Genomic DNA, 23826 nt, shown 5'->3' with positions numbered 1-23826 from the left:
TCGCTCCATCCGTATTAAGTGCTTCACTGCTGTTCAATGCATGCAATTCACGTTGTCTTTCATTTATTCTTTCAGGAGGCAATTAAAAATGACAACGTCAACGTGCAAAGTTTCGACTCCAAAGACAACCCCGACAGACAGGCAGGAATGTCTACAGGCAGCTTCAAGCTGCGTGTTCCTCGGATCGCCGGACCCAGCATCCCTCAGGGGTCACCCTTGCTACCCCCACGTGGACATGCCTCCAGTGTCTGTACCTTCCAGCTGCCCCATAGCAAGCACAATATCCCTTCTCCACCTCCCAGCCTGGCCAGCAGCAGCAGAAGCACCAGTCCCAGTGGCTCCATGTTCGATTCCGCCGATCCAACGGACGAGGAGGTCCGCCACATCAACAGTACAGCACGGCTGTGGGTAGGGATTCAGGCAGAAGCCCGGAGTCACTCCCTGTCTCCTTACACCACCTCAGGGACGCTGCTTCCCGTCCCCGTGAAGAACTGCAGCAGTGCTGCCAACTTAAGCATCAAAGACCCGAAGAAGTGCTTCAGCGTGGACACAGAGGGTTTTCTGGAAAAACCCTATGGTACCGATGACCATCGCAGGCACTCAATTGAGATTTGCTCTTCAGTAGATGAAGGGCTGTTTGGTCAAGAACTCAGTGAGAAGAGGCACGTTCCCATGCGTGGACAGTCGTTGCATATTCCTCGTAAGAAAAAGATGAGCCCTCCTTGTATCTCCATCGAGCCCCCGTTTGAAACAGGGGCTCCTGCTTCTCTCGCATCCATGAAAAAGCTGTCGGAGAGCAGCATGCTACTACGGAGGAGGACGCCATCTTACGACCTGGCCCTGCAGCGGGACTCTCTGGACTTGCTGGAGAACCAGCTGTCTACCCAGCCGCTCATCAAAGTAGAGCGGCACCCCTCTCACTGTGCCGAGTATCTGTCCCTGCCGCACCCCACCCCAATGGGCGGACTGGCAGGCATTCTGTGTGAAAGCACACAGCCACCCCCCTTTGACACCCGGTTCGAAGAATCAACGGACTTCAGCTCTGTAAACAGGACAGCCCAATGAGGGACATCGGCTTTAGCCAAATTTTACCATCCACACTCAAGGGTGCGGCAACTAGTTGAACGGGGGATGTCGACCTCTTTCTGTAGCCAAAGTTTTCTTTGTTTCTTTTTCAGATGTAATATCATCATGAAAGCCAGCCAGGAATGGCAAGCGATCCTAGCGGGGAACAGTGTTTGATCTGACTGTGTTGAACATGGGATATGCAATTTCAGGTTTCCAAATGGAACTCTGGTTCTTATTTTAATCCCAGTGCTCAATCACATTGATTTGAGTTCAGGATGTGTAGTGTTGTGTATCATCTGTATCATATCTGTCAGTCTCTCCTCTCTTTGTCATGAGCATTGGTAATGTTTTCTGTAAAGACAAGAGTAAACAGATTAAAAGACTAATAAGAACTGTACATGTTATGTATTTTATTGACTCATGATGTGTAAATAGAGAACATATTGTATTAGTGGAGAAACGAGCTCTATTCATATGCACATATTTTTTATAGAGATCTATACTGTTTTTGCACATATCAATTTGAATTGTCCTCTGTTGTCTTCTTGTGAATGTAAATTTTTTAATCAAATAGCTGTGGGATCAATTCTAGTCTGTTTAGGCCTACTGATATTGAGATGATTTTTATTTTTCTATTGGGAGGACGGGGTGTGTTGTATAATATAGATCCAATGAGAACCAAACTACAAATGATCTGTAGCCTGAGTGCAATACACTATTATTTTTTTCTGTAAGTTTACCCAGTTAGATTACTCACTTTTTAAGCAAACATAGCCAGTAACGTGCATCTCACATACACAACCCTTTACCATGCTCAGGTTCATCTCAAAATGTATATTACGATTTCTGTTACACTCTACGTTGTAACCTAATTTAACCACAACAGAACATATTTTAACACTTTGTGGCCCTTGGCTGTGGCACAAGTTGCATGTGACGGATGAAGTAATTCAAATGTAAATGTGACCTTGTTCTGTTTCTCCTGATGTTCAAACTTTATAACTGTCAAAGCAGAAGACTGAGGGAGTTTATATCAGCACACGTCTGATCTTTTTTTTGATCTGCTCTGCTTTGAAGTGGCACCTGTGAAACAATGAGACAACTGTTTAATGAAAGGAATACAAAGGAATGTTTTTATTTATTTATTTTTTTAGAAGTGATCATTGTGATTTATGTATAGTTAAACTAAGCCATGTTTTTGGGAAAAATTACAGGTAAATGACACCTGCAAATCCTGCTCTTCAAATTATATAACTCACACAACTACATATCCAGTGTCATTAATGTATCACCTGAGATTTAAAATAGTTGATGCAGCTTTTGTGCTGTGCTAATATTTACTTTTTTCCTCCATTTATGATTCTCCTCAAAAGATGGTGAGGGAAAATGGGTTGCATGTTATTGCGAGATTTAGAAATACAGACATCTGGTTGTTTTTGAAGTTTTTTGATATTTCAATTTTCAGATTTTTTCCATTTGTAGACTAATCTAATTGCACTGAGATGTAATTACAAGGTATTCCTCTTTGTAGAAAATGAGTAAACCCACTTATTGTTGTCTCATGCAATATTTTATGATAGCCTACGTTGAGTTGAGGGCAAGAGGTTTAGAAGTAAGAAAATATCATGGATGATTACAATTGATAAAAGTATGTACTCATAACCGGCAACGTAATCTGACATCAATTTAAGATTGGACTTTGAGACAAATGTGTGCAGTGTTTCATGTATCTTACGGTACTAGATCCATGTTTTTGCAAGAGGATTGTTGAGAGTTAAAAAAAAAATTAGCTATTTAGTAAATGATAGAACTGTATGGAAGGAGTAGTAAATAACTGCTTAAAGTGTTTAAATCACTTTGGGGAGATGGATATTCTTAGCTGTTTTTTTTTATATGAGCTTTTGCCATCAAGCAGCCTAATGTCCTTAACCCTTCAATAAATAATCAAAGCATTTTCCTCAAGCTTTTGTGATGGTAGTCATTTCTCTGTCTCTCGTTATTGCAACTAAAACTTCTTTATGTAATGCAAATGCAAAATTATTATTATTATGTTTTTTTATATGACTTGACGGAAGAAGTGTTTAAAAAGCTATATACAATTGTATTTTTTACAGTTCTACACAATCTGAGGGATATTCATCTACAGATAAACATTTTCTAGCAAAAGGAAATGTGTAATTTGTTTTTAAATGTATTTAGACAGTTCAAATAGTGTTAATAATCCCTAAAAAGGTTTTTTTTTTCAAACAGATGAAATTTGTCTTGTGTTTTTAACGAGGGCAAACAAGCAAAGATAAGATAAAAACTGGAGTCAGTTCAGACCCGCCAGCATGAAATACACTATTGTAAACTATATCTCCACAATGAAATCTCAAGATGGCTAGACAGCGATTCATCTTTTATTAATGGTTAAAATGGTGTCCAGGAGGCTGTGAACCTATGAACTATAGCATAACTCATAAACAGCTGTTGAGATAATATTCTTAGATGAAACAAGTAGAGACTTGGACTCAGAAGCAGTATTCCTTACATCATGACTCAACCAGTGGATATGATCATAGTAAAAGATCTGTTGACTCCCAAATTTCACCTGTATGCAGATATACATTGCCAGGATCCCTGTAGATGCAAATGTAGTAACCATACCATCTGGCAAATGCATCTATAAAAAGTTTTTTTGTTTGATTGTTTTTTGCAAAGGTGGCTGAGTATTCATAGACACATTACAATTTACATAAAATGGATGTGAGCAACATTTTGCAGACTGCAAATCTTTAATATTAAAGTACAATACCCAGCTGAAATGAACATACCCTGTCTGCTGTCTTTCTTATTTTAGGATAGTCACTATTAAAGGGTTTAGTCATTATTATGGTTATTATTATGGTATTTATGTCTGAGGTTACTGATAACATTAAATGTGGCTGCAGAACTGAGTGCCAATGATCAGAGGTGCCATAACAGGGGAAATTTAAGATGATTCCAAGAACGTGATCGTGGTGGGCCCAAGTCAACTTGTTATTCAGGTCTCCAGAAACCATAATGGCCCCCTTGCCCATGATTCAAGATAATTAACTTCTGGGGATCCTACAGTATGTCAACTGAGCAGCTCTCATTAAAATGAATGAGAATTTACTTACTTTACATAAAGTATTTTAAAAATATAATAAAAGAATATGAGATAACCAAGTTAGCACAGATTTATTATCAGCAACACCGTGGAAATTTTGGCGGCAAATGTTAATGTTTTTTGATGCGCTGTTCTCTACTTACCTGACTGGATAATTAAAAAAACCTCCTAAAATCCTATAAGATGCAGCATTTTAATTTTCATTTTTATGATCCTTGATCTCTGCCGCTATAATCATTATTTTAGGACTGGTCAAAAGCAGAAGAATTAGAACAGTGTTCTGTCGTTTGTCGCCATCCTCCGGACAGTTCTAACACACGTTGGAATAAATGGAACCAACAGTTAGCGATGAAAGTGTTCCACACGGAACTAATAGTGTGGCTACACTGACGGTCACAGAACGTAAAACGCCGTTTTGGCCGTTTTATTTTTTGTTTTGAAAGAAAACGGACTGATGTAAAATGATCAAATTAATTAAGTGGTACGAGTGTCTGTCATATATCCTCCTACTACAAATTTAGCCAAGTGTTACTGATACAGTACAGTAAGTTACACATTTAGTAGGATTAGCGTTGGTATTTTTTGGTAGAATAAAACAACGACAGACAGAAATATCAACAACAGTTAGCGCTAAACCAGAAATGTGGGGAGAAATCGAGCCATGTGTCAAACCCCAGGAGGGAGAAAACATGAGCAGCTGTGGGACAAGACAGAGATATCCAGACTCTGCACCTGTACAGGTGAGATGTGTTCAGATCATGGACATCTGCTACATGGGACGTCGTTTATGAAATGCATACTTTATGAAAAGTACAGTTTGGCAAGATTTGATAGATGCTATCAGACAAGTAATGTTGCATTGCGCCAACTCAAGCTAAGTGACTACATTTTAATTATTTACTATGTGCTTAATCAGAGTGCATATTTCAAGATAGTCCTTTACTGACGAACAAAACATTAGATTTCGTGATGAAAAGAGAAACATTTGCTTGTAAATGAGGAATTTTTCTTTGGATATGGATGGTTAAGTTGTAACGCACAACTAGAACATTATTTATTAAATAAAATTAAAACTTTTCATGAAATGGCAATTCTCTTTTCTAAAAGCTTGCTATTGATCTTGCTGCGAATGATTAATCTGCATATGTGAATGTATATTTTAGTCCAAATGTCTCTTTTTTTCGAGCTGTCAGTGAAATTGCAAACTTTTCTCTGGCAATGAATGAAGGAAAGCTTTTCCAATCATTCAGTCTGCTTAAACTCCAACTCTTCCTAAAAAAAATCAATCTTTCATCACAACTTAAAAAAAATAGGAAGAGAAAGAAAAGTGACAGTAAAGACAAAATTCTTGCTTTTCCCTGTAGATGTAGATAATATCTAGACATTTTGTAAGTGACGTGACATACAGCCAAGTATGGTGACCCACACTCCGAATTCGTCCTCTGCATTTAACCCATCCAAAGTGCACACACACACACACACACCGTGAACACACACACGGAGCAGTGGGCAGCCATTTATGCTTCGGCGCCTGGGGAGCAGTTGGGGGGTTGATGCCTTGCTTATGGACACCTCAGTCAAACCCACAACCCTAGGGTTAGGAAACAAACTCTCTAACCACTAGGCCACGAATTCCCCCAAAGCCATGTGGGGGGTGGCTTTACAACTACCAAATGATGCTGACCTCTTGAATCTCTGTTGACACCGCTCTCTAAAGCAGAAGACAGCACTGTGGGGAGAAATCGAGCCATGCCCTGAACCCAACGCATCTGAGAGCTGCACTGAACCTGCAGCTCAAGACAGATGTCCTGCTCCTGAGACAGATGTCAAAGAGGCTCACAACACAACAAGCAGCTCTCCAAATCAAAAGGTGAGGTTTCATCTGTGTTCACACGTTACAATTCTACACACAAGTCTAACCGTGCGGCGCTTGCAGGAGGAGCCACCCAGCTGTCTCAGCTCGATGATCGCGGCTATAGCAGCCAGTGGGAGTCCAGTGAAAAGCCAGCAGCTGGGAGAGCCAGACTTAACTCTGGAGGAGAAGAAGGAGCTTTTAATGGATCAGTACCGATCCAAGCCCTTGGTGTTCCTGGAGCGCTATCAGGCCCATCTGAAGCCGGAGCACATGGAGGCTTTCTCACAGCTGAGCAGCGACTGCAGAGCGCAGTATTACTGTAAGGAGATTCAGAGACGAGCATCCAGCACAGCCGACCACAAACGCGTCCGCAACCATCGTTATGCAGCTCTTTGTGCTCTTCAGAAGGGTGAGCACTCTTTCTTTGTTTTTTCAAACACCAGCCGGAGTTTTAATCTGATGCGCTGTTTTTCAAATCAGTTCATCACATGTTGAGTTTCTAAATATTTTTTTTTTCTTTTATGTATTAATTAGTTAGTTATTAACAGATTGTACCAGCATAGTTCATACTGTCGATCATTAGACTGGCGCAAGTTGCTGAGTATTGAATATGTACTTTATGATTGTTAGAACATGGCCGTGTCTCATTTCTGAGATGTTTTGTTCCAAGGTTGTGTTTGTCAGCTGCATGCATCGAGTAACTGTTAGATTACAGAGTGAGAAAGAAATCAAGAGTAGTTTTTTTTTGTCAGCTCTTTAGGCTAGAATACACTACACAATTTTTCTGCCGATTTTCCACTGATTCACAGTCTGGAGAAGTTCACAGTAGTTGTCTAAGATCAGAGCCAGTCTGCAGATTTGAGGTGACAGAATCTATAGGAAATCAATTAGCTTAACGTTTAAACCGTCACTTATTATTTAAAGTTTGTTTATGAAGTATTAACATAAACGTTCAGTGGGGAAGAGCTTAAAGAGAGCACATTGAACTTAATGGAAGCAGAAACTATTTCGAATACGTTTTTATGTAATATTTATTAAAATGACAAGATTTAGCAAAATAAATAATTTAAGTCATGTGTCAAGTTCATACATATTTTATTATGAACCACTACTAACTATGAAATTATACTTTTTCTTATTGATGTCACACTGAAGCTGTGTGATTTTCATAGTAGTGTATCCTTTGAGCTCACCTTACAGTAATATGAAATCTTAAAAAATTACAGCAGTCAAACCACACACCAGCAATAATCTGTCGATTGATAATATTATGGATGTGAAAGTACAAGCCAGTGATGCCTGTGAAGTCATATATTGAAGTCGTAAAGCTAGTCAGCTAACTGTGTTCTGTAGCATCTGCGCTGTGTTGCTAAAACTATCTTTTGGATCGAACTGTAATTGTTTCCCTCATCCAAGCTCCAAGTTATACTCTGCAAAATTCTTAACATTAATCTCTTAATTTTATAGTAAGTGTGAAACCTACCCAAAATAAGATGCTCAAGAAACATTTCTTATTATCAATGTTGAAAACAGTTAATATTTTTGTGGGAACTTGATACATTTTCTTTAGCATCCTTTGATGAATAGAAAATGATCTAACATTATAAATGTCTTCACTCTCAGTTTGATATAATGCATCCTTGTTAAATGACATTATTCATCAAAGCAAGGCAAGACAATCCATCAAATACCTCCCCTGCCCCTTGCTAGAAGAGCACTTTGATAAGTTTGTCTCTGTGCAGAGGGCCAGTACTTCAGCGAGGAGCAGATGCGTGTGCGAGACCCGCTTCTGTACGAGCAGTACATCGGACAGTACCTCAGCGAAGACGAGATCCTGCAGCGCTCCGAGGAGGCTATGAGGAGCGGCCCGGGGGGGCTCTCTGACCTGCTTATCAACTCCTACCAGGAGAAACTGATCCAGAGCCGCCTGGAGGAGGAGCAGGAGAGAGAGCAGTGTGCAGCGGAGGAGTCTGAGGAGGAAGGTGCGAGATCCCACTGACTGACTCATGATGGCGTTTCTTTATGGATGATTGTGTTTTTGTGTGCTTTAGAAAGCGACGAACCCGGACAGGCAGAGTGGGAGCCAAATGCAGAAGAGAAAGCCATGCTCAGAGAGGAGTTCCTCAGTCAAATGCATCAGCGCTTCCTGGATGGCAAAGATGACTTCAACTACAGGTCAAATCATAGTGCTTGTGCACATAGGTCTCAGATTTTGAATCTCGAATTCACGAATCTTGCATTACAAGGGTGTATTTCTTTTCAAATCAGTTGTTGCTGTTTATTGAACTACAGTGTAGAGAGCCAGTTGCCCATATTTTAGTTTGTACATAACCTTGTCTCTTAATGTTAAAATATTAATATGTATCTTAATTACAGTGGCAATAACTGATATTTTCATTGCAGTGAAGTGGATGAGAATCCAGATTATGATAACCTGGATATTGTAAGCCATGATGCAGAGGAACGCTACTTTGATGAAGATGATGATGATGATGAGGAGGAGGAGGAAGAAGAAGAGGAGGATATGATGCAATAGCCCTTAATGTATAGCTTGTTCTCACAACAGAAAAAGGAATTTAGATTTTTGTACATTATTGATCATATTTCTACTGCTTGATATTTGTTTGTGTAGGTTAAATGTGATGATCAGCACTTTGTTGTCTTTAATAAAAGAGTATGCTTTTCAAGATGATGTTGTGGTCATGTTTAAAGAATTCTTTAAAAGAAAAAAAAACTTTTAGGTCTTACCTTGGAAGACTTGAGTGTTTTCATTTTAAAAGGCTTTTGCTGATTAGCATATTTAAAAAAAAAACATGCAGAATGTAGGAATCACATTTTTTCATGATGGTTAATAATAAAACACATGGGCATGACAGCAGTGTTCCAGACTCACTTTTTCATGTTCATCTGTATAACTATGCATGCAGTCTCTTGCAATCCTAATGATCAAACCCACATTAACTGAAAGACTACATGGACTATTTGCACCATTAATGATAATGAATATATACTGCAGCAATTTACATGAACTTTTTGATCTAATAAGATACAATATCCCCATATATATTAGAACTAAATCTATGTTCATGTTACTTGTCAACTACCAAATTTCAGTGAACACAAGTGCATTCATTGCTACATTGAGATTTGATTTTTTTCGGTTTCAATTTCAGTACAATTAAAAGATTTACTGAATGTTTGTTATATGGGCAAGTATGATAGTAAGACCATTTGCAATTCAATTAAATCCCTGACTGATAGTGAAACCTTTCAAGTCGAGTCAGCAACTGAACTTAGTCTAATCATTTCATCATTCATTTGAACTCATTTTTATAGAATCTGTTCTAGTTAAATCTCACATTACTTGGTTGAAATTGGTTTACTGTGATGCATTAAAGTAATGGAAAAATGTATGTTGTCATAACCATCTATCTGCAAGTATACATGGTTGTTTTATTTCATTTTTTATAGCCATGTATTACAATATACATTAAAGTATATTCATAGGCTGTAAATAGCAGGAACTATGCCAAATAAATAATAATTTTGAGCACAGACCACACTGAAGAGTCAATAAACTGTGGAGTAAATACTTTATTAACATTCAAGATTTCATTAGCATTGCTATATCTCAAAATAAAATTCTACACAAAAAAATACAAATTAAATACATGTTCACAGGATAGGTGCTGGATGGAAAGTAAAGATTATGCTAGGCAAATATACAAACAAAAATTCAACAACTACAATTAGTGAGGTCCCTTTGACATATAACCCAAAAAAAAAAAAAAAAAGCAGAAAATGCTAGGAGAAAATGTGGCAATGCGTCTATCCCAAGCAATGTGCAGTTATGTTATGCAAATGTTATGTGCAGTTTCTTTTTGAAATTACAATGTAAATAGAGCCTTTCACTTTAAAACTCATACTTCACTTCTAAAAGCACTCAGACTAACATCTGCATTATCTGACCCAAGGAGCCAGTTGTGTCTCATTCAAATATGTCAGTGCAACACTTTTCCTATTCCCTCAATGTCTATTATTCCCTCTATTAGCTACACGAATGCCTATACTACAGTCATTTCTTGTAATACTACACAACTGTTGAAACGCTCCACAAAATGCAATGTTAGAAATGTCTAATACAAAATACCAACCCTTATAAGCCATATAAAATTGTTCTAAAGAATACTGTGTAAATAGAAAAAGTCGTTAGCTCCTTTTATTAACCGTGTTAATAACACTGTGCCAAAAACTGGTTAGGATTACTGCGGCGAATACTCCAAGGTTACACACCATGTTCCTTCAAATGACACACTTCACAGTTCACTGCCAGAATTACTTACAATGGCAAGTGGTTAAGGGACATTATTTAAAAACAATAATAAAGACGACTGAATGAGAGGAAAATATCTCTATCAAACCCACAGGGTCCATAAACTTCAACTTTTCAATAGACTCCTGATTTGAGGTCAGAAACCATCACAGTATCATAGATATTGTTGAAAAGGCTGTCAGGAGGAAAAAAAAAAGCAAACACTTTTCTTACAGAAAGAATATACCTTCATAAATGAGCAGGGTACTTATTATTTTTTTCATAATTAAGCTTGAATAGTTATTTTTTGTTGTGCAGTCGGTCGCCCCAAAATCCCCTTAGAGATTCATGAACTGTAGCAGCGATGTGATCTAAATGTAGGAATTTTGATCTGATTTAGCATAAACTTAGAGTGATGAGAGATGGCGTTACAAAAGAGGAATGTTAAAAGACAAACGAAGAAGAAAACCTTCATGGGCTCAGTGCAAGTAGCCCCCTGACTGCATACAGACATTGTACAACAACTCGGCTGTTTTAGTGCCAGTTCCCTTTAAAAGTCACCTCTCAAATGTACCATTTTGTGGCCTTCAGTCCAAAGGGACCAACGGTTGATGGAGAGAGAGGAAAAAAAGAAGAAAACTGGAGGGAAGGTGAAGAAAACGAGGATAACAGAATGCATCATTCAGTCTTTTGGCACAGGGGAAAAAAGTGCAACATTCCCATTGTAAAAACTTCATGACCAATGTTTGGTGCAACTTCCGGAGTCACAAACTGCTCTGTCAAGATCCAGTCAGAAGTAACGAGTTCAGCAGATGAGTCTTCACCCAATAACTGCTCCTAAAAAAAGACAACATCTCCATTAAGGTTTAAATACTGATGCAATGACAAGTAATCACAGGCACTCATCCAAAAACACGGTTTGATTTCATAACAAAACCATTCTGCACTGACAAACATGTCCACAAGGAGGCAAAGTGGTACTTTTTTCCTTCCAATAAACAACATAAAATGTCCGAGGCTAAATGAAAACACTGGAAAATGTGTGGTCTGTTCTTAATTTTCTGTGCATAAGCAGCTCAGATAATAATGCCTCGGGCCTTACGAGGGAAGATAAGAGAAGCAGATGCCCTTCTGAGCATCAGCTTGCAGCATATGGACTGCAGAAATCACAAGAGTACACTCCGTCAACATCTGCGGGAAAAACCTTAAGTCCAGTAAGTAAAGCGTTAACTGAGACAGTCATTCACACACTAAGGTCACAAAGCAGGAGGCAGGGGAAGAATACTCTCAACAAACAAATCTCTGGCAACTATGCACACAAGATGCCAGGAAGCACCATGGTTTTGTCTCTCTGCTTACTTTAACCATCATTTACCAAGCCATTTAAATGATCTGAAACTCCAGCATTACAAGCAATGTAAGCTAACTAAGTTAAACTACAGTGTTGCTACCCTTTTAAGTTGATACTACCAGAAAGTAGTTAAAAAAATACATTCAACATGCATGCATACTTCAGTATCTTCTGCGATCACTTACTTTTTACAAACAAAGCGGGCTTCATCGGACTCAAAAAACAATACAAATCTCAGCAACAGAATGTACCCAAGTACACGAATACATCACTAATAAAAAATAAAAAAAACACCCTAATCTAACATGTACATGAAAACAGAATAATGCTGAGTAATAGAAGAATTTAACCAAATCATGCATTAAACCATGAAAATTTAAGGGATATACGTGGATCTGTAATAAATACATTAATGAATTAATTGAACACAAGCGGATTCATTTGAGACAATGCTAATAAAAAAAAAAATTACTTAAAAAATTAACTTCACCGAATTCACTTGTCTACAATGAATCAGACTTCCCAATACTAAATCATCTTTAACCAGAAACACTAATTCATTACGGTGCATACACAACATAAAACTGTAGCCTCTGTCTGCTTAGCAAAAATAAAAAAACAAGGGGTTAAGTGGGTATAAGACCATACAACCCACCAAAATCTGAAGAATGATATTGCGAAGAGAGAGAGAGAAATTCTGACAGTTTTACAGTAGACATAACTTTACCAGATGTTGTTTATGATTCACAAAAAAAAACAAAAAAAAAAACTATACTGCTACTTGTACTACTGTCACACTACTGATCAATGTAGTGTGGTTTCATCAGTACTTTTTGTTCCTCCTCACCAAAACAAAAAGCACATCCTAAACAATTTTAGCAAACAGATGTCTAGCACGGATCTCCACATTAAGCATTGTCCATTTGGTCAGTCAGGTCTACTCTGAACAGGCCACAGTGTCTGCTGGTGCTGTAAATGCTCCTCACCTCCAGCGCGCGGTCTGCCGGCTCGTCTCAGTTGATGAGGATTCCAGGAGGCCTCCCGTCCTCTTCAGTCATGTTCCTGTAGTTATTCTCAGCTTCATCCACACTCCTAAAGAGGCAAATCATCGAGGGGAGCCCAAAATAAACAACTCTATTAGACCAGAATAGAGGAGTAAAGAGTGCTCACATTAAGAAGTCCTTGACGTCCTCAACGGTGAGCTCGCCAGTGGTGTCCAGCGTGACGTCAGCACTGCTGTTTGGAGAATCCAGGACGGGCGAGGACAAGGCGCTCCGCATTTCATCAAAGAGCCCTGAGAGAATGGCCACACAGGACCACGTTTTAGCGCTTTTTTTTTTTTTCAGCCCAAGCAATGAGCTCATTGCATTTCTTAAAATGCGTGTTCTGACAGTGTGATTTGTGTTGTCACAAAAGGGGTGAGATCATAGTTTTAGAAAAATTAACTACTGTATGAGACATTAAACATCAAGTACATAAATTAGACTCCAGTCATAAAAATGATAATTTCCAGTAAAACAAAACCGCACGAATGCTGGTAACTTCAGCTAGCTGGGTGAAGAATGACATTTATTTTCCATCAGAATGGTTACCTTCAGTTTCAGCAGCCTTGCTCTCCGCTTGAGTCCTGTGTGTTCCATTCGCCTGTGTTGGGAGCGGCGAGCTGGAACTGATAAAAAAAAAAGAAGAAGAAATGATTCAAATGTGCTGAAAATGCAGAATTATTATTCTCCCCAAATGTCTGGGACATGATTAATTTCTTCAACATGATCATCCACCAAAATTACCCATCTGTACACTACCAATCAAACCTTTATTTTCTCTGTTTTGAAAGAAGTCTCTTCTGCTCACCAAGGCTGCATTCATTTGATCAGAAACACAGTAAAAACAATCATAATGTAATTTTTTTATAATATAATTTAAAATGTAATCTATTCCTGCGATGTTAAAGCTGTAAGCATCATTGCTCCAGTCTTCAGTGTCACATGATCCTTCAGAAATCATACTGATATGCTGATTTTGCTGCTCAAGAAACATTTATTATTATTATCAATGTTGAATATTTCATGGAAACCATGATACTTTTTTCAATAATTCTTCAATGAATATAAATTTCAAGAGAGAAGCATTTATTCGAAAAAGAAATCTTTTGTAACATTACAAAATGTCTTAACTGTCACTTTTGATAAACTTGTGTGTTCTTGCTGATTCCACGTATTCTGGAAAATGTCTTTGTATATGGTACTTTAATAAGGAATATTAAGGTCTGACTGCCAAAACATGCATGCATGTAATTAAATTCAATGACTTTATAAAATTTTCCATTTCGTTATTTTTAATGGACTGTTAATCTTGACAGTGTATATTCTTATTATTTTGCTGCCAATTAATGGCAATGATGTCTTCCAACTGTCACTTTCACTTCAACAAAAGTTTTAAAAATCAGTGTAAAAGCAAATAAACTTAATCCCAACACACGTCATATATCATCAAAAACTAAAGTAGGAAAAAACCCAATTGAATGAGAAATAAAGTCTAGGTTACACAATAAAGTTTACCCATTGGATGATGATTTTACGAGAATCGCTTGAGTAGCTCCAACAGTAAAATATCCCTTATACAAAACAATAGCATATTAAAAGGTCAAATTTCTGGAACACAGCACCTGGTCAGAACTCTCTCTGGTTTACCTGTGAGCAGAGAGATCATGAGGTCGCTCCACATCCACTCGACACAGCGGCTCGGTGATCACACGAGCCGACAGAGAGAAGCGCTCGTACTCCGAGGGGGAAATCAAGTAGAACCCTAATCATATTGAAGACAACACAGTTGAATCTCATTCATGTGGAAAAGCTCAAAGCTAGAGATGATGTCCATGCTGTTTGAGAATGAACTACTAACCTTGTCCAGTCTTGGTGAACAGGCAGGAAGCAATGCCACTGATGTCTTCCTTGCGGATGCAGTCGTAGTGTACTTGCGGTCTCAGTGCTGGCACACTGAACACGTGGATGTCACCCAGATTGGTAAGACACACTAGAGCGTTCTCCGAGTACTCTTCAGAGCTAACGCTGGTGAAGTTTGACAGCGCCACCTTTCGTACTCGACAGCCTTCATGGGCGGTCAACTTGAACTTGGTCTTAGCGCTTACTTTAGGCAGCATGAAAACCTACGCAAAGCACAAGAAAGGTTGTCCAATCCATTTTTTTTAATTATCCAGTTTAATTTACTTGCGAATAACCCAACCTTAAACTGCTCCTCAGAAACAATGAGAACAGAGTGGCTGCCCTGCATGTCTGGGGCCTTGGCCAGATCTCTGGAGACTTCGTACGGCTCCGGCAGAGGGTTCCCTCGGCCATCCAGCACAGCGATGGACACCACTGGAGCTCTGTGCATGAGCTGGATCTCCTTCCCCAGCAGCGCCTCCACGCTCTGCTCAGAGAACTTCTCCTGCGAGGGGACGTCCAGAGCGTATGCGTACACGGAGCCAGAGTTTGTGCCGGCCCACATTGTAGGTCCGTGATGCGTTCCTGAGTAACAGAGGAAAAGTAATGCTGTCAACCAGGTGGCCTGCAGCCATAACAACAAATGTTAAGATCCTGGAGTCTCATTTATAAAACTCATGCATGCCAGTTCGATAGATATGGTTTTACTTCATATAAAAAAAAAATAAAAAAAAAAAAGTGATTTGTCAACGTCATTTTTAAAAAGCAAACACTGACATACTCTTATATAGAGGGGTACATCTCAGTGTTCAAATGTCGACAGATTGTGAGACTTTTACATTTAGTTTAACATTTGGCAAGTGCAAAAAAAGTTAACATTTAATAATTACTGGACTATGTCTTACAATTCATCTTTCAGTTCATCTTTTCAATTCATCTTTTTACTATTGATGATGACAAAATGAAAGGAACTAAAGTATTCAAATGTAGTGTAAAAAAGGGAAAAAACTGAACAGACTAAGCATGAATGGGCATGTCATTATTAGCATATTAAGAGCATTAACATAACGACTGAGGTCAGTAATTGATTAAGAAATTCACTTTTATTCATAGAACATATTAGACTGATCAGAAAGGCTTTAAGAGAAAAGACATTTATAAATGTTAGAAAAAAAACTATTTTTTACTTAATGCAGGTCTCTTGAAAACATTGCATATTTTATGAAACAATTATTTAACACCAAATTTAAAATGATTTCTGAAGGATCATGCAGCATAACAGCTACTAAAAATTCAGCTTTGCCGTCAAATGAATAAATAACATTTTAAATGTATTAAAATACTCATCTTTTATTTTAAATTATAATTGCAATAGTCACATTATTATGGGTTCTTACTGCATTTAAGATCAAATAATACAAGACTTCTTTCAACAATGTAAAAAATAAAATAAAAATTGTACCGACCCCAAACTATGGCTTAAGCAAGCATCGTTTTGAAATAAAGGATTGAAAAGAACAGGAATCTTGATCTTCCAGCAAGTGTTTCCCAATCCTGCTCCATGTGTCCACCCTAGCTCTGGATCTGTTTTCTAACATCTGAATCAACTTACCAGCTTATTAGTAGCACTCTCCATGACCTGATTTGGTGGCCTAAGTATTTTGTGAGCACATTTTTTAGTTTTCCCTCTTCAGTCAGCACAGCTGTTTCACACAATAGTGACCTAACCTGACCCTATTATTACGTTCCAATAGCAAACCACTCACACTCATAACTGCACAGTACAAATGTAAAAGTTATTCCCCAATGACTGTAAACGATTTAAATATACTGCACTAATAAAACAATACTACTTTGTTCAGAACTCCCTCATGGAAAATTCGGCTCTCCACAAACACGATTGGATCACTATTGTGCAAGAGTCTGCTTGAGTCACGAGGTCACATACTGGAAGATGAGGGAAATGGGGCTTCCTCGTGCCGGTGACCCAGGCAAGGTAATATAAAGTGACAGCCTAAATCATTTCAACACACAAACGTGGGTGAGTGTACAGCAGCCTTGATCAGGTTAAACAATATAAAGCCCAGGACAGACAAAACTCAGATTTGGAATCGGATCAACAGCAAAACTTATATCAGCATGGTAATTAAAAATAAAGATTTAATACAAAAATGTATACAATTGATAAAGTCAAACTATTAATTCAACCAGAATAATTCACAAATAATGTGAAATTTGTTTCAAATTGTGAAACTTAAACTACTTCAGTCTGTGGGCATCGATTTTAAGTCTTTGGTTCTTTTAATTGAGATGATTTTGGCTTACATTAAAAAAAAAAAAAAAAAAACACCAATTCACGATCTCAACAAATTAGAATACTTCCTAAAACCAATAAAAAAAAAAACATTTTGTGAATTGTTGGCCTTCTGGAAAGTATGTTCATTTACTGTACATGTACTCAATACTTAGCAGGGACTCCTTTCGCTTTAATTACAGCCTCAATTCGGCGTGGCATGGAGGTGATCAGTTTGTGGCACTGCTGAGGTGGTCTGGAAGCCCGGGTTTCTTTGACAGTGGCCTTCAGCTCATCTGCACTGTTTGGTCTCTTGTTTCTCATTTTCCTCTTGAAAATAGCCCATAGATTCACATCTGTGGTTCAGGTCTAGTGAGTTTGCTGGCCAGTCAAGCACACCAACACCATGGTCATTTAAATCAACTTTTGGTGCTTTTGGCAGTGTGGGCAGGTGCCAAATCCTGCTGGAAAATGAAATGCAAAAGGAAGCATTTAAGTGCTCCAAGATTTATTGGTAAACGGGTGCAGTGACTTTGGTTGGACCACCACCGGCAGATGACATTGTTCCCCAAATCATCACAGACTGCGGACACTTAAAACTGGACTTCAAGAAACTTGGGCTATGAGCTTCTCCACCCTTCATCCAGACTCTAGGACCAAATGCAATGCAAAACTTGCTCTCATCTGAAAAAAGGACTTGGACCAATGGCAACAGTCCATTTCTTCTACTTAGCCCAGGTAAGACGCCTCTGACGTTGTCTGTGGTTCAGGAGTGGCTTATCAAGAGGAATACGACAACTGTAGCCAAATTCCTTGACTCGTCTGTGTGTGATGGCTCTTGATGTCTTGACCCCAGCCTCAGTCCATTCCTTGTGAAGTTCCCTCAAATTCTTGAATCAGTTTTGCTTGACAATCCTCATAAGGCTGAGGTTCTCTCTGTTGTTTTCTTTCTTTTTCTTCTACTCAACTTCCTGTTAACATGCTTGGATACAGCACTCTGTGAACAGCCAGCTTATTGGCAATTCATTTTTTTGACTTACACTCCTTGTGAAGGGTGTCAATGATTGTCAGAGACCATTTTGAAGGCTCAGGAATCCTTTTTAGGTGTTTTTAGTCGATTAGCTGATTGGCGTGTCACCATATTTAATTTGTTGAGATTGTGAATTGGTGGGTTTTTGTTAAATGTGAGCCAAAATCATCACAATTAAAAGATCTAAAGACTTAAACTTCTTCAGTCTGTGTGCATGTGAATTTATTTACTACATGAGTTTCACAATTTGGGTTGAATTAATAAAATGAACTTTTCCTCGACATTCTAATTTATTGAGAAGTACCTGTAGAGACGTAAATGTCAAATTCAGTTACATCAAAACTAGTCACTAGTCAAATAGCTGCACTGTCTGAACTGTGCCATATTTGAGCCCTCTCCCCCACAGGACTCACCATCTCTGAGGAAAGTGTCAGCAAAGCAGAGGCAGCGCACCACTCCAGACAGGGAGTCGTCTGCAGAGCGGGGCTCAATCCGTCTCTGCACTGGCGTCACCTCAGCATCATGCTCCGCCAACTGAGCGTTGGCCTCCTGCACCTGAGGAAGACAAGATGAGCTTCTTTAAGGAGACTAATAACCAACATCCCCTTCAATCACAAGAACCTGTAACATGGTAATGCATGTATATGGGGTTTCTTTAGACACTCACTTTACTGGTGGGACTATTAACCACAACCCGTTTCTTCCCTGAGACTCTGCTCTTCCGGATTCTTCTGAAGGACTGGCGCAGGGATTTCTTCAGAGACTTCACTCGAGACAGCGGGCCCTCCATAGCCAGAGAGTCATTGGGGTGTAGAGTGCACCTATGGAAAAATGCAAAACTTTCTTTTACAGCAAAGTACAGTCAAACAAAGTCAGATTTTTTTATTATATCCTATGAGGTTATTTTTGCACTGTATCTTTACTGTTATTATAGTTTTATATAGTTATTTTATACAGTTATTACTATTAAAAATACTTCTAATAAAAATATTACTATATTATTAATTATCACTTATAAATTAATTTAATTCATTTAACACATAATATATTAATAATTATAAATTAAATTAGCAGTAAATTACTTTAATAAAGGTATTAATAATAGTAATATAATTATACAAATATATTTTGTATATTTAATACTAGGGCCGGGACTTTAACGCGTTAATTGAGATTGATTAATTACACAAAAAATAACGCGTTAATTAAGATTAATTAGTTACAGAAAAAATTCCCGCATTTTTAATAACTTATTTTTGCACCGCGGAATGTTTCTCACTGGATGAGTTTCGGTGGACCGATTATACTGGAGCACCAACTAGCATTCGCATATCACCGCAGCTCATCGAGCCTCAAGTATTACCTCAACGCAAAACATATAGCAGCTAGCGTGGACTTTACACTTTATGTTGAACTATGTATTTTTTTGTTGGTACAACTGGCAGTTTATGTTGAACTCTTTATTGTTTTGGTCAAGGTTATTGAGAGTTGGACTTAGTATGTCATGGCCTCTGAAGCAACAGAGAGATGTTTTCTAATAGTCAGGGTTTCCAATGTTCTGAATGTAATTGACAGTATTGTATTTTACTTAAAAAAACACTTTACAGAAGGTTCCAGCACCCTATAAGCTTCCTGAATTTCTGAAATGTACTGTTTTTAAATTGTTTCCAAATAGCATATTGTTTCCAAATATGCTATTGCTACACTTAATATTGTTATTAACAATATTAAGCTTATGGTATTCAGTCATTATTCAATGATATAATATAAATCCATGTGAAAAAAAATTACTTCTCACTGTTCTCAGGTTATTATATGCGATTAAAATGTGATTAATTTCGATTAATTAATTACAAAGCCTCTAATTAATTTGATTAATTTTTTTAATCGAGTCCCAGCCCTATTTAATACATTTCTTTTAAATAACATTTCTGTATTACTTATTAACTTTAAAGTAATTTAAATGTATGAAATATTGTAAATAATAATAATAAATTCATTTGATTGTTTAAAATAAATGTATTTATAAATGTATTGTTATTATTATTAATAATAATAATAATAATAATAATAATAATAATACCTATTAAAGTGATAAAATTGTATTAAATGCATACAATTATATATTTGTTGTTGCTAATATAAATAATACATTTCTTTAAAACAATAACTTGTATTATTATTAATACTTTTATTAAAGTAATTCAAATGTATAAAATTATATTGTTGTGGTTAATGATGGTAATAATAAATACTTTTAAATAATTATACTTAATTTCCTTAAAACAATAACTTGCATTATTATTATTATTAATAATAATAATAATAATAATTTATTGTTGTTAATAATAATGTAATGTGTTTAAACTACTTTAACAAAAGTATTAATGATAAATACAAAAAAAAATCTTTAAGAAATGAGTCAATCATCATTATAATATTATAGTTTTTGTTGTTAACAATACATTTATAATTGGGCTGGTTATTATAAGCAGATGCTGAGTATGCAAGAATATTATATAATAACAATTAATGGAATACACATGCAATACATTTCCATTTTCTTGTTAATTTTTTTATGTTGGTGCCATTAAATGTCAAATTTAGTTGGAAATGCATCTACGAATGAGACATGCTCATCGACACAATCATGTTTTAATTAATTCTGCTATTAAATAGCGTTCATTAAAAAAAAAAAAAAATCAAGCCAACCCCAATTCAAATAACTTGAATCTCTTCATAGCAAAGGAGATAAATCTCTTTCAATTTGAAGCACAGATTAACAAGCATTTGGCAAAGTAACACAGCAGCTTTGAATGGCACCACGAGTTACCTCGCCAGCACTGGACTTCGCCGATGATAGTCAAAGAGGCCAAAGCCATGACTGGTGCCAAAGGCGATGAGGTTCCACTCTGCGTGCAGGGTTACTGCAGTAACGGCCGCGGGGGGCATGCACTGCACCAGGACAACCGGCTGGAATCCAGGAGCAAACACTACTGAGCCGCTCTTAGGAGGCAGCCGGTCATGACCCTTCCACGTGAAACCCTCTCGGTCCTGGAGCAGGTCCACCGTGGCCACATCGATCATGTGATCAGACTTCTCATCGCTAAGAACCAGAACTATAACCTGTGAACACAGTATGGGTTACAACATGATCACTTATTTTTGAGAAGTCAACACAAACAACACACAAAAAGCATTCTTGTAGCTTCACATATTTACTGTTGAAGCACTGATGTCACTTGGACTATTTTAATGAAGTCTTCACTACCTTTCGGGGTCTTAAATGTGGTAGTTGTGTTGCTGTCTCTCTCTCAAATATCTTAATTTCTGTCTGAAGATGAACAAAGTTCGTACGGGTTTAAGATAATTTAATAAAATAATTTTAATTTTTGGGTGAACGGTCCCTTTAAGAGGTTATGAGGATTCATTATGGTTAGGTTGTAGCATTTTTAGACAACACACAGCAAAAACGGCTAAAGCTAACACTTCCGGTCTAGCAATATATGGGAACGGAGACCAGAGGCAATTTTATTGTATTTTTTTTTCATGGATGTCAATGGAGGAGAGGCTTCATGACGCTATATAAACAGCTTTTTAAAGGAAACTTAGCTTATCGTTTAATAAATCGACATCCTATCTGCTAAACTTCAACATGTTTTACACCAAACAATACTTTTAGATTGAACTAGGTTTAGAGTTTACCACAAATGTATTTTTTTTTTTTTAAGAGAAGTCACTGAATTTTTGCTACAGGCGAGATACAGCTTACTCCACTTTTCCCATTCATTCCTATGGGATCCGTAAACGGCGAATGAGTGTCGCACAACTGAAATAATGTCAAGGCTGTAATATGATTGGTTATTAAGGGACACGTGATCTAAGTTAGCCATTACGCTTTCTCCAACAGTAAGTAATAAAGACCCTCTCATCTCCCTATAGTAAAATAATCTCTGACAAAGCTAGCCAACTAAAAATATATTTGCATTAATCATTAAAAACTAGTGATCCTACTTGTCCGGCAGTTCCAGCCACCACCAGTTTTCCGCTGTATTTACAGACGCTGATCTTCTGGATTGCTAGTCTGGGATCATCACTGTATGGGTCAAAACAGCCCACCTGGAAATAAATGAAAAGCAAACACGGACTGTTATTCTTCTTCATCGATTCTTACAGCTGCACAAACAGAGCTGCAATATCCCTTTTATGAGGGACGTTTAGTACAAAAACACACCTGAGCCAATCAAGTCCAACAAAATATCTTCCACATCCCAAAGAAAAGTAAAAATACCATCTATACAGTCTTAAAGAAAAAGCTTCAGCCATATAGCTCCACACATTATGAGCAATATAATGCAATCTGTAACCATATAAGACTGCATTTCCTTCCTCTCTAGACACACTGACCCTCAATAACGTCTGATCCCAGCCAAACAGCTGCGGACAAAGACTAGAACAAAGAAAAGAAGAATGTGCATGTTATGAGAAAAACAAAAGCAACGCAGAGGTGCCATCCAGAGCAGCAATGTGCTTCATCTTCAGCAAAGTATTTCAGTTGTCAGACAGACAGTCTGCTTTAAATTAAGGTGCATAAGGAATCGAGTCCAGTGTGAATCCCAAATGCTAAAGTGGGCCACGCGCCAGACTGCATTTGGTGTTTTATGGAGAAGCTGAAGAGGAGAAGGAATTAGGAAAACAAAAAAAACAGAAGGGAGAGATCAAGAATGTTGCTAAAGCTTCCCTTGTTTTGAAAGAAAACAGTGAGTAAAGTAAACCTAAATAAAATAATGTCCCGGTGTTCAGCTGATGTGATTTAAGCTTTGTTTTAAAAGTCAAAGAGATCATCAGATCTCCCATAAATCCCTGACCTTTCTGAAAGGAGGCCATTCCTCCTCCCCGGCCTGCGTCAGGCTGTCGTTGTGCTCGCAGTCCGTCTGAAAGATGTTGGCTGTGCTCAGCTTGTACAGCGGTTTGAGCGACACTCCTGACGCATCCCAGAAACGCACTGTACCATCCTCATGACTGACAAAAGAAAACCAATACAAGCAGACATCATCCTGACAACTGATCCAAATAAACACAAATGTCTTCATTCAAGCCTGTGGGACGTTTGATCAAAACACTGAAGAAAAATGTAAGAAGCTGTTGAGATAACTTAATTTTTATGCTCATTAGCGATGTGAAGAATAAAACAAAATAATACATTTAAATTAAAATTATAATGCAAATAAATTTAAATGTAAATAAATACAAATTTAAATGTAAATAAATTAAAATTAAAATGAAATAAACTCACCCAGTTAACAGCAGTTCTTTCTGCTTTGGATCAGCTGCCAAGTTTTTCCCTCCACATATAGGCCAATTCTGTCAAAACACAGAGGGGAAAAAAAGCACACTCAGGGCGGCCACTTAAACAAAAAAAACTAAAACATCTGGCAAACTTTAAAACGCTAATGAAATAACATTAAATAAGAACTTTGATGCTGGTTTGTGTCTTATTGGTGGTTGTGAAGTAAAATCCATTTCAGAAAGACTAAGCTATTAAATCCAAAAATACAGTACGAGCGTGCTGTATTAAATCAGTTCATTTATATAACCCTGACAAAAAAAATGAAGGGTGGCGTTTTTTTATAATGATAATGTTATACACATAACAGATGTTATACTAATTGCAAATATTTGCTGAAGTGAAAGAAAAACGATGCGCATGTAAAAGCATGAAAGCCAGCTATATGTCAGTTATGGAGATGTCAACACATCATTTTACACATTCTCCAGAATTTGCAAGTGGATTTTAAATCCATTCTGACCAATTTGCTGTTAAACCAAAAACGAGGACACGTGT

At 37.5% G+C, this 23826-nt stretch overlaps 3 protein-coding genes across 7 annotated transcripts in view; 2 read left to right on the top strand and 1 right to left on the bottom strand.

Moving 5' to 3' along the window:
- The window catches only part of cacna1ha (calcium channel, voltage-dependent, T type, alpha 1H subunit a), a 95822-nt gene extending 92792 nt beyond the window's left edge, over positions 1 to 3030 (top strand). For both annotated transcript variants that reach the window (XM_026250414.1, XM_026250413.1), the window contains exon 35: positions 76 to 3030. In XM_026250414.1, the coding sequence (XP_026106199.1) occupies positions 76 to 1065 (990 nt within the window). In that variant the 3' untranslated portion in view covers positions 1066 to 3030. The remainder of the gene's footprint in view (positions 1 to 75) is intronic.
- A 1536-nt stretch (positions 3031 to 4566) lies between these two features.
- On the top strand, positions 4567 to 8745 carry ccdc97 (coiled-coil domain containing 97). 2 transcript variants are annotated; one of them, XM_026250400.1, is made up of 6 exons: positions 4567 to 4938; positions 5919 to 6068; positions 6135 to 6462; positions 7796 to 8035; positions 8105 to 8228; positions 8457 to 8745. In XM_026250400.1, exons 1-6 carry the CDS (start codon positions 4840 to 4842, stop codon positions 8587 to 8589), a joined length of 1074 nt encoding a protein of 357 aa, XP_026106185.1. In that variant the 5' UTR covers positions 4567 to 4839; the 3' UTR covers positions 8590 to 8745. The 2 variants fall into 2 exon arrangements, with proteins under 2 accessions (XP_026106185.1, XP_026106184.1); XM_026250399.1 differs by having other exon boundaries at positions 5916 to 6068.
- An 884-nt stretch (positions 8746 to 9629) lies between these two features.
- The window catches only part of llgl1 (LLGL scribble cell polarity complex component 1), a 34620-nt gene continuing 20423 nt past the window's right edge, over positions 9630 to 23826 (bottom strand). For 2 of the 3 annotated variants that reach the window (XM_026250418.1, XM_026250416.1), the window contains exons 11-23: positions 23278 to 23345; positions 22850 to 23003; positions 21996 to 22100; positions 20815 to 21107; positions 18649 to 18802; positions 18395 to 18536; positions 14960 to 15243; positions 14618 to 14882; positions 14407 to 14521; positions 13309 to 13385; positions 12887 to 13010; positions 12703 to 12808; positions 9630 to 11202 (exon numbers count right to left, since the gene is read on the bottom strand). In XM_026250418.1, coding sequence (XP_026106203.1) covers positions 12730 to 12808; positions 12887 to 13010; positions 13309 to 13385; positions 14407 to 14521; positions 14618 to 14882; positions 14960 to 15243; positions 18395 to 18536; positions 18649 to 18802; positions 20815 to 21107; positions 21996 to 22100; positions 22850 to 23003; positions 23278 to 23345 — 1860 coding nt within the window. In that variant the 3' untranslated portion in view covers positions 9630 to 11202; positions 12703 to 12729. The remainder of the gene's footprint in view (positions 11203 to 12702; positions 12809 to 12886; positions 13011 to 13308; positions 13386 to 14406; positions 14522 to 14617; positions 14883 to 14959; positions 15244 to 18394; positions 18537 to 18648; positions 18803 to 20814; positions 21108 to 21995; positions 22101 to 22849; positions 23004 to 23277; positions 23346 to 23826) is intronic. The other variant, XM_026250417.1, reaches the window with a different exon arrangement.

The sequence above is a fragment of the Carassius auratus genome, unplaced genomic scaffold (genome assembly GCF_003368295.1).
Source record: "Carassius auratus strain Wakin unplaced genomic scaffold, ASM336829v1 scaf_tig00024173, whole genome shotgun sequence".
Lineage (NCBI taxonomy): Eukaryota > Metazoa > Chordata > Actinopteri > Cypriniformes > Cyprinidae > Carassius > Carassius auratus.
This window is presented reverse-complemented; position numbering and strand designations above follow the sequence as displayed.